At 36.3% G+C, this 16,513-nt stretch overlaps 1 protein-coding gene across 2 annotated transcripts in view; it reads right to left on the bottom strand.

Moving 5' to 3' along the window:
• The window catches only part of SLC39A8 (solute carrier family 39 member 8), a 68,738-nt gene that overhangs the window by 25,760 nt on the left and 26,465 nt on the right, over positions 1-16,513 (bottom strand). For both annotated transcript variants that reach the window (XM_054591681.1, XM_054591682.1), the window contains 3 exons: positions 11,139-11,308; positions 8,620-8,742; positions 7,989-8,156 (listed from right to left, as the gene is read on the bottom strand). In XM_054591681.1, the coding sequence (XP_054447656.1) occupies positions 7,989-8,156; positions 8,620-8,742; positions 11,139-11,308 (461 nt within the window). The remainder of the gene's footprint in view (positions 1-7,988; positions 8,157-8,619; positions 8,743-11,138; positions 11,309-16,513) is intronic.

Here is a 16,513-nt window from a genome sequence, read left to right as displayed (position 1 = left end):
GGTGCACAGCTGAACAACGGTGTTAGAGCATCTGTGGGGCAAAAACTGATGATATCATTCAAATGGCAAATTAAATTGGAGTTAAGAGTTTCATTCCATTAAGTTAGAGTAAATGTTTTGAGTTCTCTTAGTCTATCTGACAGAGATCACTGGCAAGCTTGCAAATATTTACATTCAGAATGTTGTCTTTATTACCAAAGGACCTTCACATTTTAAAATCAAACCTAGTAAAAGTACTCAAATTATAAAAACAGATAAATAATGGAGATGAGAATGCATGAAATTCTATGTTTTATCCTCTCACTGTGTTTCTCTGTTCCAGAAGAAAAATATAAATAAAGTCAAAAGCCTTTAAAATTTAGAACAAGAAGCCCTCTTCTACATGATGATCTATAAGTAAGTAACCATATCTATTTAGAAGTTATTCCCAGAGTTATTAAAGTTAAAGTGAAGGATTTGATAGATTACTATGATTACAAACTAAGAGAAAAAATTGGTGAACAGAAGAGAGAAATATGTAGTTATCATATATATATATAATGTGTCAAACACATTGTTACATTGACCCATAATAAATTATTTAATTTTCACAAAAATTCATTAATTTAAAGATGTTTCCTTATCATTTAACAGATGAGCAAAGGTGCAGAGATGTTAATTAATTTTCCCCAAGTCAAACAACAAACATTTTATTACTAAAATGTGAACTTCAAAACCCTTGTTACTTCCTCTACACCCACTGGCCCTGCAAAAAAAAAAAAAAAGAAGGAAGGAAGGGAGGGAGGGAGGGAGGGAGGACAGGAGGGAGGAAGGAAGGGAGGAAAAAAGAAAAGGAGATTCAGAGAAAGGACCAAGAAATCTACAATGACAGCGCAAGAACACTATCACATCACAGAAACCAACTAATGAGCAACTCAAAGAGCAAAAGAGGGAGGAAATGGCTTTCAGTGAAAAATCTGCCTTTATTTTCCTGGTATTGAGTCAATAATAGACTCTCAAGTATGTTCTATACTACAGGAATGCCCCGGGGGGGAGGGAAATGATGAGTGTTAAGAATACAGCATGCTGCCTGGAAAAATCATTGTAGAAAATAAGTAGATTTTTTAAAAATTATACACAATTTAATATTGGAGGACATGATGAAGAGGAGGAAGCATGTGAAGACTAGTCATCAAGTGGAAATAACAAGCAGTGCGTTACAAGGTAATGTGTAACCATATGGACCTTGGAACCAGGGTGACTACATTTAAATCTTTACTCGGTACCGGTGTGACCTTGGCTAAATTACTCAACTTCTCTATACATCAGCTTCCGTATCTTTAAGATGGAAACAATAATTGTACTTACCTCACAGGGTTGTTATGACAGGAGAAAATGAGTTAATATTTGCAGAGCAATTAAGACAGCATCTGACACATAGTCTTATTTCAGAATTAGCTAGTCTTTGGAAAGTTGGACAGTGAATAATGTACGGAGAAAGTTTGAGAAATCTTGGAGAGTACAGAGTCAAGAAAAAAAGAATAAAGTAGAAAAGACTAGCAGGGGTGTCTACCTTTTGGCATCTCTAGGCCACACTGGAAGAAGCAGAGTTGTCTTGGACCATACATTAAATACACAAACACTAACAAAAACTAAAGAGCAAAGAAAAGGTTTTAAGTACATTTATGACTTTGTGTTGGGCTGCATACACAGCCATCCTGGGCTGCATGTGGCCCGAGGGCCACGGGTCGGACACCCCAGGCAGCAGAGCATGTCTGTAGACGTAGGGAGAAGGAGAGATTCAGGAAAGATAAATGAAAACAGAAAGAGGCCATGGGAAAGATGGGCACATTTAGAGGAACCAGCCTTAAAAATGAGGAAGGATGCAAGTTCTGACACAAAAGGAAATGGAGAGCAGATGAGGACAGAGAGCAGTTTTTCAGGAAGTAACAGATGAGACCGCAAAGATCCAATTACAAATAATGATCTCAGTCTCTTCATTAGAGGAAGAAAAGGTAAATGTGAGAATTTGGGGGGGAAATTAAAAATGTTTAGAAAAATAATTCTTGAAAATATGAAGATAGTCACTAATGATGAATAAATGTACAGCTAAAATCCGCGAAGTGTGGGCTGATTCAAGTGGACTCATGTACCAAGTTTTATGACTTCCGTAACACACAGAGAGCCAGACAACACACAGACGAGAGCCAGATAAAGTGGCCTATAGCAAGCAAGGAAACATAGAGATGGATCTGGGGAGGGCAAATTTCACTGCCAACTGCGCTGTACTCAGAATTCCTCATCCTGATTGTCTAGGGACATCACCGAATTAAACCAGCTTTTCTGTGACCAGGAGTCAATCAAAACCAAAGAAAACCACTTCTTATTTCATTTTATTATCTGTATCATTTTCAGTTTTAACTAATTGTTGATATAACTACATACTGGAAAATAACGGATTTTTGTTTTTAAATCTTGTGATGTTAAAAATCTATGTGATTTAAAATAATAAATAGGTTTTTGATGAAATATGGCAAACTAGACATACATATTTTTCTCTAGCCCCTCCTGAAAATCCCTGAAATCAAAAAATAAGAAAGCCATAAAGTCACAAGGACAGAAAGAATGGAAAGTGAAATGATAGCACTGAGATATTTATTTTGGGTGATGAATAGAGGAGAGTAAGTTCTAACTGACTTCACAGAGGAGAAAATTCAACAAAAAGCAGAGTTATGCTGGGCCCAGAACCTCAGAAACATTGAGGGATTGAAGGTGCCAAGTCTCTCTGAAGGTAGCAGGTAAGGAGTGAAACTAAAAATAAGGGAATTACTTGTAAGTTTATTCAGGAAGCAATTAGAACCCCAGATCCTGCTCCGAAGCCAGTGCAGCAAGGCCACCACCCCAAATAACAACAAGAGGTTTATCTCTCGGGGAAATTGAACCAGACAGACCCTCAATTCAAGGACAGAAAGTACAAATGAAGGCTGGAGTGAAGTACAGTGCTGAAGTCAGATATTCACACTGTTCCAGCCCCTTCTCCTCACCCACTACATCCCCACAGGAGCAGCCAGGAATATCTACCACCCTTCCTACCTCTAGGCAAAAATACAAAAAACCAGCCACCCAAGAGAAAAGTCTGATAGAGAAGCCCCACACATATACACAGCGCTTCTGATCAGGTTTTTGTGTCTCATACTAAAAAAAAAAAAAAAAAAAAAAAAAGGCTTTCTGCTTTTCAGTACAATATTATATACTATTTCATGTATATTATGGAAGGGCAGAAAGTTTGTCTGTTCTGTCCCACTAATGCATTCCCAGTGCTTAGAACAGTGCTAAGTACACATTAGATACTCCGTAAATATTTGATGAATGAATTAAATGTATTTAAAATCTGTAGGCCTCTCATAGAGACTCAAGAACATCAAAAATGTTATCTTTGTATTTGTAGAGTATCAGTTCCAGTCAGTTATTGATGAAACATGTCTCCCTAACATCACCATACGTTGCAGCTAAATTCCACTTCATTGCACCTCAATTTTAAACACAAAATTTACAATAGCCCATTTCTTAAAATGGCTGATATTAATTTTTCTTCTATTAGGGAAAAATAGGTGGGTTATATAACTTTATATCTATTTGCATGTATTCTCAAACGAAAGCACAAGAGGTTTTCATTTAGAAACTGAGCCAGATTACGGAAGCTAGGAGAAATGAGCTAGATGGGCCCTCTAGTGGCCTCGAAGGGCTGTTAACACTCCCCAAAATACCTAACATTCCTAAGGAAACAAATACTTACATGTCTAGCACAAAGAGCAAAAGAAATGAACAAACAAAATAGAAACAGACTCATAGGTACAGTGGGGGATGAGGGCTGGATGAAAATGGTGAAGGGATTAAGTAGTTACAAAATAATCATAGGCATATAAAGTACAGCGTAAGAAATACAGTGATCAACGTGGTAATAACTAGGTGTGGTGCCAGGTGGGTACTTGAAATCTCAGGGGAACACTTTGTAAAGCATATGATTGTCTAACCATTGTTCTGTGCACCTGAAACTAATAAAAATAATACTGAATGTAAACAGTAATTGAAAAAAAACATTAAAAAAAAAAAAACAGAACACCAATAAACACAGTCCTTTTAAAGCTGTAGATCTGGGAAAAGACACACCTGGCTGAACAGATACCGAAATGACTTCACACAACTATGCAGTAATCAGTCAGAGAGAGAAGAGAGAAAAGCAGCAAGTGTCACAGGTTGAGATGTGAAACTTTACTGAGAGGCAATAACTCAGTAACTATGCTCCCCTCCTCTCTCATAACTGCCTTCTTATTATCCCACCATCACCCCCACTGTTCCTGAAAACGTGCACGTTCCTGCGTGTGCATACCACATCCCGTGTAGACTGCAGTGCCCAACTTTCACTGGGTCTGTAGCAAGGGTACTAAGGAAGTTTCACATCATTTATATAAATATTTAGAAGTTATAGTCAGGCTAACAAACTGTTCAGTAAAATGCTTTCTGTCTTCCTACTATGTTTCCATGGCAACAAAATTTTTTTTTAAATTTGTGTAAAGCTGTAAGTGCTATACAACTGGATATAAACAAAACACCACAGGCAACGAAACATAAATATTGTCATATATCTGAGTATTCTGTGATGAACCAGAATTGTATGGATTAGTATTATCCGTGACATCCCTAAGTCATGCATTTTAATCATTCTGTAACAATTCTTTTGTTCTTCCTACACCTTAGCAAAATCAAGAATCATGCTGTTACAATCTAAGTTGCCATACAATTTGTGTTCTATTGACAGTAATGTCAAATTAGACTAATTTTTGTAAGTCACTCTTACATAGTTTCTTATTACTTTCAGTTTGGAAAAACTTCATTGTGTTGAAGCAGTAGCAACAGGAATCATCAAGGAAAATCTTAAGGCAATACTTGGACTCAGAAATTTTACATGTCATGTTCGAGCACTGTACTGGGTCACCTGGGTTAGGTAATTTGTATCATGTAAAATATTAGAAAATATTTTATTACTAAAATCACTATCACTTATATTACAATACTACTGCCTTTTAAAGTGATACCTAGACACTTATGATATTTCTTAAGTTCTGTTTCTTTTCATTTTTAGTGCAATATAAAGAGAAAACAAAATAACAGTATTTTGCTCAATTTGTTTAAGTCTCATTCAAAATTATACATTCAACCAAATAGCCAGAAAATAGTCCCCATAAAAAATTAGCATCAGGCCTCATCTTAAGGCCCAGTATGTGTTTATCATTCTGGCGCCCACCTCCTCTGCCTTCGGTTGGGCTTCTTATCCCTGGACGTATATTTCCAGAATCCAAGCTTCATTTCCCCTCTCATTAGACTGGTAGTTGACTTATGTATACAATTCCATGGTTGTTTCTACTCAGAATGTTAAGGAAACTGTACCACTGGCCTCCAGCATTGATGTCAGGAATCACAACACCATTTAGCTTCCAGTTCCCTTATTTGAAGCCACTTGATTATGCTCAAAGCTTTTAGAACATTCTTTCTCCAGATATTCCCAGAAGAGCCTGGCTCTTCTTCTTCATTATCCAGTTCCCCACCCATCTCTTAACTTTCTTGATCAGTCAATCAAAGAAGATCCCACATGTCACTCCCACATCACCAAATTTTATTTTCATCAAACTAGTTTGCTACCTGATACTTTCTTGTCTTTTCTATATTGTCTCTTTCTGCTGAATAAACTATATACTCCACAAGAATGTGTTTGCTTCTGAATCCCCACTGCCTAGGATAGTGAGCAGGTTTCAATAAATGTTTATTGGCTCAGTGAATGAAAGCCTGAATTCTAGCACTACTACCAGACGTAGAGTGAGAATGGTCTTTTGATTGATATTCCTAAAGTAAGTAAAACAGGATCATGTCCGGGACCCTAACTTTGTCATGGTGCTTATATTTACTTCAAACATGTCTTCTGGCCATAGTGAATCATAAAGTTTTAAAACTAAAATCATAACTGCAAATATTGAGAGGAACACTGTAATGTATATGACCCGTCTAAAATCATACTGCAAATATTGAGAGGAACACTATGTAATATATATGACCCATCTAATAGCTGGATACCTGAAACCAATACAAATTGAAAGACAAAGAATTTTTATTAAATGAGACAAAAAAACTAAAATCAAACTTTTGAGAAGTTCAAATTATTTGTCCTCAGAAAGCAATGCCCTTGGGCTAGTTTGTCGTCTTCTACCTACAAAAAACTTAGTATTTATTAAGTTAAGAGTTAATGTCATCATCTTGATCCTCGCTGAGCAATGACATGAAGAATGTAACTTGGCCAGAGCCCAGTCTTCAACACCAGAGGTCCTAGGTCCTAATCCAAACTACACCATTTAGGATCTGTGTGTCCTTGGTTTTGTTACTTAACCCTCTCAAAACCAGTCTCCTAATTATAGCACTACTTGTCTCCTTGGCTCAAATCAGGATCAAATGAGATCATTCACTTAAAGTTTAGGTGTAGTCCTTGAGCGTTTAATAAATATTAGCTGTAATTATTATAATAAATTATCTATTTGAACATTTCCATATTCTTTGCAAAATCTTGGCTGAAAGCATCATTCATTACATTGCATGAAATAATTTTCTCTCTCAACTTAGTGCAAACACAAATTGCCTCTTCAAATGCACTTGAGATTTTTTTTCCTTAATCAGTTGGAGAAGTAGATGACCAATCATGTTTTCCTTCCAGAAGGAAATTCAGGTCATTTTCCATAATGACCTTTTCCAGATATCTTTTTCCTACCAATTTTCCCCTTGGCTGGTTTTCCTTTTGGTTTTATTTTTAATTGTCTTCTTTTACATTTCTCTTAACATTGTAGCTTGTGAGTCTGTCATTTACCAGCTGAGTGACCCCGAAAAGGTTATTTAACATCTAGAACTCCACTTTCTTAATCTGTCGAATGGGAATTGTGGTGGAGACCAATGACACTATCAACCCAGCATCCTTTTTAATACTCAGTGCTCTACTGCATCCATATTCCCTCAGGGCCATATAAGGGACCCAACCCACTATGAACTTAGATTAATCTAGAAGTAGACATTTAATTCAAGCTGAACCAAGAAGACCCTTGCCAGGAATTCTGGATTTAAGACTGAAAGAGTCAGGTCACTTTCCTTTTGTAGCTGAAATTGTAAGACATAAATCTCAGTAGCTTCTAGAGTCCACATTTCCCACTTACTAGGAATTGGTCCATAGTGAAGGAAAGAATGCAAGGAGGAGAAGAAGAAGGGGTCCCAATGGTTCTAATGGTCCCTAGGTTCTTGCTTTTCTTGTAGCTTGGCTGTTCCATTAGATATCCCACTATTTTTCAATAAATTCTTCTTTTTGCATATATAATTTAGATTTGATTTCCATCACTAGAAACTGAAATATTTTTAATACTAAGAAAATACACCTTACTTTGAATAGATGTTATAAAAAGGAAATGAGATAAAATATTTCAGTGCATAGCATGTAACCTGGCATATAATATTTGATCAAGCAATGATGCTTATGAACATTATTTAGAAGATGGGAAAACAAATTCTAAGTCAATTAATTAATAAACATAATTTTGATAGCTTACAAATCTTCTTTCTTCTTGCAGTTTAAAAATCATTCAAAGGGATTATTTGGTTTCAGACTGCGAAAGAGTTGCAAAATAAAAGAAATGTTCTGATTAATTGTGCTACATATTATCATATAAATCTAAGTGACTTACATAGTTAAACAATCTTAGAGAATAGTGAAACCTCAGATACAGTAACCCACAATTTCTTGCTTAATTCACTTGGTTAAACATAGAGAGAGAAAGTAAAAAAAAAAGTAGGCTTACATTTTACTTATCCCACATATATAAGAGTAAGTCTGACCCATTTAAGTGTACAAAATACTGACTTGGCAATCTTCAGATGGAGTAAAGAATCAAGTTAGTAAAAAGAAAATGAAATTACCATACCTGTAGAGATACCACACTGACAGTATCAAAATGGATGTGTCCATTAGGCTCTGTGACAGCTGGATTTGCATAGCATGTCACACCATTGATGGCAGGTAACGTTTTAGGTTGATGAGTTTTTTCTTGAGAAGGACCAAAGTCATCGTTACTAAAGTGAGTGTGATCATTCTATATGGAAACATTAAAAAAACAAAAAGAGCTTATAAAAAGGAAAAAAGAAGGCTCATGCAGATAAGTAAAACAGAGTTTAGTTGCTTTTTATCTCTAAGAGAAAAACATTATGCCTATTCTATGCATACTCTAATCTTTTTTGGATTTACAATGTTTTTCTCCCTTTAAATGTATTCTCATTTGTTAGACACTATTGTATCTGTTTTTTCATGTTAGAGAACACGTAACTTTTTATTTTGTTGAACATGAATGGAAAACATTTGTTATTCAATGTTAAATTGTTAGCACTTACACCAAATTCTACAATACAAATCATTTCCTTTATACTTAATGTATTGACTCTTCTTTGTCCTTACATTCATGAATCTAACATATGAACAATTCATGGAATCATTTATTTGCCTATATAAAGTAGCTTTGGCAAGTAAAATATCAAAAGCTTTAAATAAAGTCCATTTACCTGACCATATGTCTTTAATAACATCTTAAGAATTCTTTCAAAGAAGAAAAGTAGGTAAAAGCCACCAAACACAGCAACGGCCTTCTCAACATAGTTGTCAATTTTGGGATTAAATCCAAATGCCTGCGGAGGGAAAAAAAAGGAAATTCACTTAAAACTAAGTAATATAATTTCATTTCTAGAAAATAATACAAAAATTTCTCAGTATCCAATTTCCACTGAAGTTCTACATCCATCTTTACATCCAGGTAATATTGGGAACTTACCTGCCAAAATTATAAAACAAAAACTCTGACACTACAGTAAGCCAACTGTGAGAGATCTCTTAAAAATCTCCTAACCAAAGGATATCTGGTGAATAAAACCCCGAGTATCTTATTGTTTCCTAGCTATAACAATTGCAGCAATAAATACTTCAAGAAAGAAAACTTCAGTAGTAAAGAAGCAGCACTGAATGCCAGATTTGTAAGATAATGTTAGATCTAGGTAATGAAGATAAATGAGACTGTTTACTTTCTAGAAGAGTAATATATGTGTCTATCATATCCAGAGTCAAATTTTTAAAGCAAATATGGCAAGCCACCAGGATTACTGTTTTCGCAAGAGAGACCCTCTTAAACCTAGTGGATCCTGATAAATCCTGAAGAGATTAAATAAATGAAAAACTGGGCCAAAGAATAAAGAAAAGATTTAAGATACCAGGTACATGCACACACACACACAAAATGATGAGAATGAGAATTCATTGTTTAGAGGACATAAGACAAAAGCTGGAGTTTGAAATTATAAAGATATTCCTAACAGACAAGAAACACAAACTTAAAATAAATAAAGTAAGAGGAAAAAGCTTTACGCCATTCCAGACATTGTAAATCTTCCCTCTGAACTGCAGCCTAGAATAAAGGATGCCCAGACTCCTGCTCTATGTCTGCCTCTGGGTAGACCTAATGGTCCCGTCTTCATCTGAGTGACTTCTCTATGCTTATTTATACAGTGCAAAAAATGGCACAAAAATACCTACTTTATATATGTGAAACAGAGGTTATGAAAATAAAATGAAGTAGCAAAAATTTTGCCAAAAAAAAAAACCAAATACACATCTGTGGAAATATGAGGTAATGTTACAAAGGCAGATTCTTTAGTGTTTATATAAATCTCTGATCACATCCATAGTTCCTTAATTATCACAGACAGGCAAAAGAAAATCCACAAATGTTGTTGAGGAAATTTCTTATTTTTCCTAAGAAATTTCTTGTGCACTACATTTTCAATAAAATGAAAACCCACAAAATCATAAATGTGAATCGCCACTCTATACACAATATCAGTTTTTTAAATGTAATTTGACCCACAAATCAGGTGAGTTAATATATACACATATAACATTATATTAATGTTACATGTATACTCTTACATATAAAAATTGTTAATCAGAAAATCTATATTGTCATCTCAGTTTTGTTACTAGCTCATTGTATAGTTATAATCAAGTCATGTAATCCCTCTGGATTTTTTTTTCATCTCTACAGTTGAGATGACCTTCCTAGGTCCTCTCTAGATATAATGATAACAACAATAATAATAAATCTATGATACTAAAATGTTATATTCCCAATTTCATATATAGCTGTGAGAACTAAAAAAAGCTTTAGATATAATTTTCTAAAAGTTATGAGATGAGGTAATGCCCTGAACTACTATTTTTCTCTTTGCTCAGTGCTCACCTGCACCCACCTTTTTGTATACACAGAGGGTGAGGGGAGATACAGTCCGTGTGTATATATTTCCCCAGCTCCCCTTTGTGGCCTCCTCACCTTTGTCTATTCTCTTTCCCCTCTCTTTCCTCTCAATTATTCTTCTTCCTCTTTATCACTCCCTTATATGGCCATAATATAGATTTAAAATAAAACATATATAATATTTGTCAATTAACTGAATAGTGCATTATAGTCAATGTCAGATCAATAATACATTTTACAAAAGGAAACAAATGTTGCTGTTTATTCATTGGCCCTCACCTGATCTTTTTCCACAGTCGAAAAGGAAAGGAAAGAAAAGAAAAGAAAAGAAAAGAAAAGATTTGTCAACCACACTCTTATTTCTCCTCTAGTCTTCAATAGCTATAGTAAATATCTAAGGGAATTTTGTAGTATACTTTCAGTAAATTTGACATTGCATGCTCTTTAGAAAAAAATAAATTAATAATACAAGTATGTAGAGAAATCAAATTTTCCAAATGCAAGACAGAATAAATTTTAAGGTCCTCAGAGGTACTACAGAGCTGTCTGAGCACATCCTGGTAGCTGGCCTCCTGGAATATTAATTCTGTCTCTGACATGGACATTCCCTGAAGCTTGAGACAAGCTTCTTCATTTGCTGCAATTCAGCTCTCTTTTATACAAAACACCATGCACCAGACCATAAAATTCTGTGAGAATTATAGAGGTTTTAAATGTGCAAAGTGCTAAAACATGTGAAAGAAACAGTTATTCACAGAAACAGAGAGTAAACACCCTTACCTCTGGAATAAGTTGGAAGATTGCATTTGAAAATAGAGTCCCAATAGCCAGCCCCACAAAATAGGTCAAAATCTTGGGGAAATAAGATTTCTTTATCAATGGAGTCAAAATCAATCCAAGGAGAGATGCCAGATTAATAATTGTCACTGACAGGAATCCGTATCCCCAAACTGTGAATCAGAAGGAAAGAGGAGAGATTAATCAGAGCAAAGGCGCCAAATGAAGTCTTAACTCTACAGTAGACTTGAAACGAATTTCTCCTTGAAAGCTTGAAACAGATATGTTCTTTTAAATGAAATCATCTCAATGAAAATTATATATAAAATTGGGACCACATAGCGTAATAAGTACTAATAGAAATGTTGGGTATGCTTTCATCAGTCCTAAGCCATCATTATGGGATGGCAGAACTGCATGGCTTGCAGAGATTTTAAATATTATCTAGAATAGAGACAATCTGAGGTCCACAGCCTACCTAGTTTTATCTATTGGTTCATAGCCTAGTTAAAACTCAGCCTTTTAGAGGAATATTGAGGCAGTGTGAGTTTCAGGGGAGAGGAATGGTAGATGGGTGGTGGTGGGTTAACTTCAATGTGACCATAGTTTTTGACAGTAGCTTGTCATAATCACTGGTCTGCAAGCACCTGTAGGGAGGACTCATCTGGACTCAGCCCAGTGCAGGGAGCACTTGGGAAGGGAACACACAGGGGCAGGAGAGAGCATCTGCGTTGCACAACTCACCCTGCAGGGCCCAAGTTATGGCAAGAATATCCTGTACAGAGGAGACCCTGGTGGCAGAAGGAAGTGGTGCACCTTTCATCTCTATTCCCAGGGCCTGGAGCCCAATAGGTACTTAATACATTTCACTTAGGATGAAATAAACGAATGTCATCCTAAGTTCTCCTGCTAATGGCGTGCGTGGCCTACTGCCTTTGGACCTCCATTTTCTCCAGTTATCCCAGAGGGACTGATTTTTTAAAGACATAATGGGAATGCAAGTGGAACATATTGTGAGTACAGGACAGTCATGATGGCAGCTCAGACTAATATACAAATGGCCCCAAACTCCATGATGTGCGGCTTTAGGCCTGTGGCCCCTACACACTAAGCACAAGGACAGTGTGAAAGATTAGAATGTTGGCTCTACATTGCTGCTTCTTTGTCCAGAAACTATTTTTAAATGTTGGGCCCCTTTTGTCATGGACACTATCAGCTGATTACCAGAGTAACACAATGCTTAGTGAGTATTTGCCATGTCCCAGGCACTGTGCTGAGCAACTAAAATGTATTAATTCCTTTGACCCTCACAAAACCCTCTGGAGTAAGTAGTACTATCGCCTCCTTCATACAGTTAAGGAAACCAAAGCATATGGAATTCAAATGAGCTGCCCAAGTCATGCAGATAGAAAGCCATGCAGATTTCAAACCTCAACAGTCTGCCTCCAGGGTCCATGTTTTTTAGCAATATGCTTCATTACTCCTGCAGAGGTAATTTAATTTTGAAAGAGTCCATGGAGCCCTGGCTGGTGTGGCTCAGTGGATTGAGTGCCAGCCCGAGAACCAAAGGGTCACTGGTTTGATGTCCAGTCAGGGCATATGCCTGGGTGGCAAGCCAGGTCCCTTGTAGGGGGTGCACGAGAGGCAACCACACATTGATAATTCTCTCCCTCTCTTTTTCTAAAAATAAGTAAATAAAATATTTTTTAAAAAGAGTCCATGGAGCTCAACAAAACTGAAGATTTTATAATATGCTTTATGGATATAAGATTGTTCACCAATATTCTAGTTAAAGCGATTCTATCTACAAACAAACAACCTTAGCAAATGTTAATGGAGTCTATGATGGGAAACATGCTTCCTGACAACAAGCAGCTTGGATCTATTGCTTGAGCAGCTGAGAAATGTGAGAACACACCCATACACAAAGTAATATAAGGCAGCTCTTGCTGAGTACCAAATGAAAAGAACAAATAATAAATGTTACTATATTACCACAATAATCATCACAGACTAATCATGAATTTATCTTCTCCACTTTCTGTCAGCTCAAGCCTCCTGATGATGCCATACAAAATCATCTCATTGGACCTACACAGGTCCACCTCATTCCCATTTATTATCCTATTACCTGAAACAACACTACCTACTCTCCTCAGATGTTTCACGTAGAAAAAGTTCTCAACCCCATATCTTTCTCCATGATACATCTATCTGTAGTTTCCTTCACCATGAATAGCCTTCTATTCCATCACTAGCCTACAAGTATGCATTCATTCAACCAATATTTATAACCTCATTGGGTACACAGGATACATACAAGTTGAAACTAAAATAAAAATGCAAACGTTTTGAGTACCAAAGAGAGGCAAAACCACATACACATGTTAAGCACATCACCTTCCCCTAAAAATTCCTGCTCCACTACCCTTCCCAACTGTCTCCATAAATAGCAGAAATATTAGGATCAATTTCAATTGCCGCTCTCCACCAACCAACTCCATCCATGACCGGTGACCACATGCCATCAATTCTGCTTGAAATAACTCTCACTCCAGCTTCTCTCTCCTCATTACTTTTGCCTTGAGTTCAGGCCCTCACCATCTCTTGCTCCCTCATCTGATGCATTACGACAGTTTTCTGTCTGGCTTTCCCCCCTGCAACTTGACATGGCCTTATTATTCTAAAACACAACCCAGGTCACCTCATGGCCCTATGTGAAATTGCCCTATCTCACCTGACTCCCATACAGCCTCACCATATTATATACCCCCTTATCAACATGGCCTTTCTGCAGACACAATATTCCAAAAACAGAATTGCCTTGTGGCTTTCTGTCGAGAAATATCTTTTTGTTTTCCTCATGGCTGTCCAGGTCAACTCAAAGGCCTCCTCTAGGAAGCTTCCTTGGCTCCTCCAGGTGGCAATCCCTGCTTGTCAAGCTTTCCATAGTTCTTTGACTGAAGATAATTGGGCCACTTACCATATCTTGTGTCTTACCATGATTTTGTCACTTATACATCTGTCTATATCATATAAATTATGACATTTTCAAGGAGGGGGCTATGTTACATTCATCTTCAGTGCCTAGAACGTTGCTTAGCAAACAGCACACATTCCTTGACAAATGAATTAATGAAGTCCATATTTCCAGGTGCAGCCCAGAACTCTGTCAAAAGATACCAATTAATCTGCTTATCTAACCTTTCTAACTCTCCTTAATATTGTGCACATTTCTCAGAACCACTGGGAGAACTTTGGGAGTGTGAATCATCACTCTTCTGGGCACACTGCTTAGTTTCCCCCTTCTTTCATTGTTAGGACATTATTCAGGGGGGGAATCCATCATCCACTCAACGAGAGCACCAGAGAATAGGTCAGTATAAAACATTCCTTGGACCCCTCCCTAGACACATTGGACTTCCTCCAGTGGTCTGTTTTGGACTTTCTGCTTCTTATTAAACTCAGAAAAGTTTTCATAAATTTCCAAGGAATATTAGTAACAATAGTTAACATTTATTGGATGCCAGCTGTGTTAAAATTCTTCTGAAAACCTCACATATTCTAAGTCATTTAACTCTCCTAGTTCATAGATGTTTTACAGGAATAACAAGGAATAACATAATACCAGTTAACGCAGTCCCTAGAATATAGTTGTCTTCAATCTATGTTACCATTATTTTTTTTTAAAATAGTAAGTAGACCATCATATAAACTTTAGTTCATTTAGCTCATTGCTACCCAGTGAAAGAACAGCAGACTAGGAATTGGGAGCCCTGGGCTTTCACCTTTCCTCAGGTATTGGACCCAAAGAAAGCCATTTACTCTCTGGAGCTTAAGGCTTATGTCATCGATTGTACTACGTAGTTGGACTATGTGATCTCCAGGGATGCTACAAGTAAAATTCCATTATTCTTATCTATTATTTGAATTAAACAGCATTCTGTGACCTTATCAAAAAAATGAGGCAATTCTGGACCATTAAATAACTGCTAAAACTTAATTTATCTCCTAGAGAATTGAATTTATTATCCTTTTATTGCAGTTATCAATATGAGTTTATAAAGCACCTGAAAAGAAACTTCAGATTCACAAAATGTGATGTCTCTGATGAATGAGATTGATATCTGACCACTGAAATATGAGTATGAATGTGGTTCATAAAATCCTGTGCCATGGCTCCTTTGGATTACTTTTATTTTGATTTTTTCACTCCCTTGAATGAACTCAGAATTAACTCTATATTAAACAGTTATGTCAAGAGTCCGGTGGATCTCATTATTTAAAATATATATTTCTCTGTGGGAAAAGAATAGGCTTACACAGGCCAGGGAATAAGGTGAATCTTTGAAAACATGTGTAAGGGTGAAGACGTACTCTTCCTGCTCTATGCAAGGCACCATTCTGGGCACATGGATATGATAACTCATTTAAGAGCCAATTCTACAAGGAAGGTAATAATTTTTATAGGCAAAGTAATGAGGCACAGAGACATTAAATTAGTTGCTCAACTTCACACAGCCTCACTAAAATAAAGCACTTAAGATATTACACCAAAAAGGCAATATATTGACTAATTAAACACCCTACATTAATAACAAGTACTCTCCCAGTTTCCGTATTTCTCCAGAAATGTTTCTAGGTCTCTACCCCATCTCACCCACTCTAGCCCATTTCAGTCCATAAGATAATGTGTACCCTAGCAAATGTATTTCTCTTTGAGGGGCCCTCTGTCCAAATATATGGAACTGTTGATTTTTCCATTTTATGACTTTGCACTGACCCTAGAATTCTCTCATTTTCTGTTTCTACTTCCCTGTTTCTACCTCCTGGTTCCTGAGACAGAGTAAGCCTGAGAACTGCGGCTAAGAACACTTTTATATATCTGTAATTAACCTAAAGAAGATTGGTTTTTTCTGAAGCCTCACTTCCTATACTCAGAATTATCTATATTATGTATATTTTATTGAACAGACATATATAGAGTACCTCACTACCTGCCAGAGAGCATTCTAAACATTTTGTAAATATTAAGTTACTTAATCCTCATAGCAAATGGTACTATTTGCTATGAAAAATGGTACTATTTTAGATGAGAAAACTGAAGCAGAAAGACATAAATAAAATCATGTGCTCAGTATCGCTAGAAAGTTACAGAGCGGGGATTTAAGCCCAGGTGGGCATATTTCAGAATCCATGCTCTTACTATGCTATACTATTAGCAAATGTTAGTATATAAAGCAATTACTGAATGTACTTTTGAATGTAAAGTGCATACTGCATTCAAGTTAAATTGACATGTAGGAATACAAACACACTGTCATTTAATACATATTCTATTAAAGATATTTGAACTATTAGCTCTAAAATTATTGTTT

The sequence above is a fragment of the Pteronotus mesoamericanus genome, unplaced genomic scaffold (genome assembly GCF_021234165.1).
Source record: "Pteronotus mesoamericanus isolate MK-2021 breed Mesoamerican mustached bat unplaced genomic scaffold, CSHL_Meso_final scaffold_232, whole genome shotgun sequence".
NCBI lineage: Eukaryota > Metazoa > Chordata > Mammalia > Chiroptera > Mormoopidae > Pteronotus > Pteronotus mesoamericanus.
This window is presented reverse-complemented; position numbering and strand designations above follow the sequence as displayed.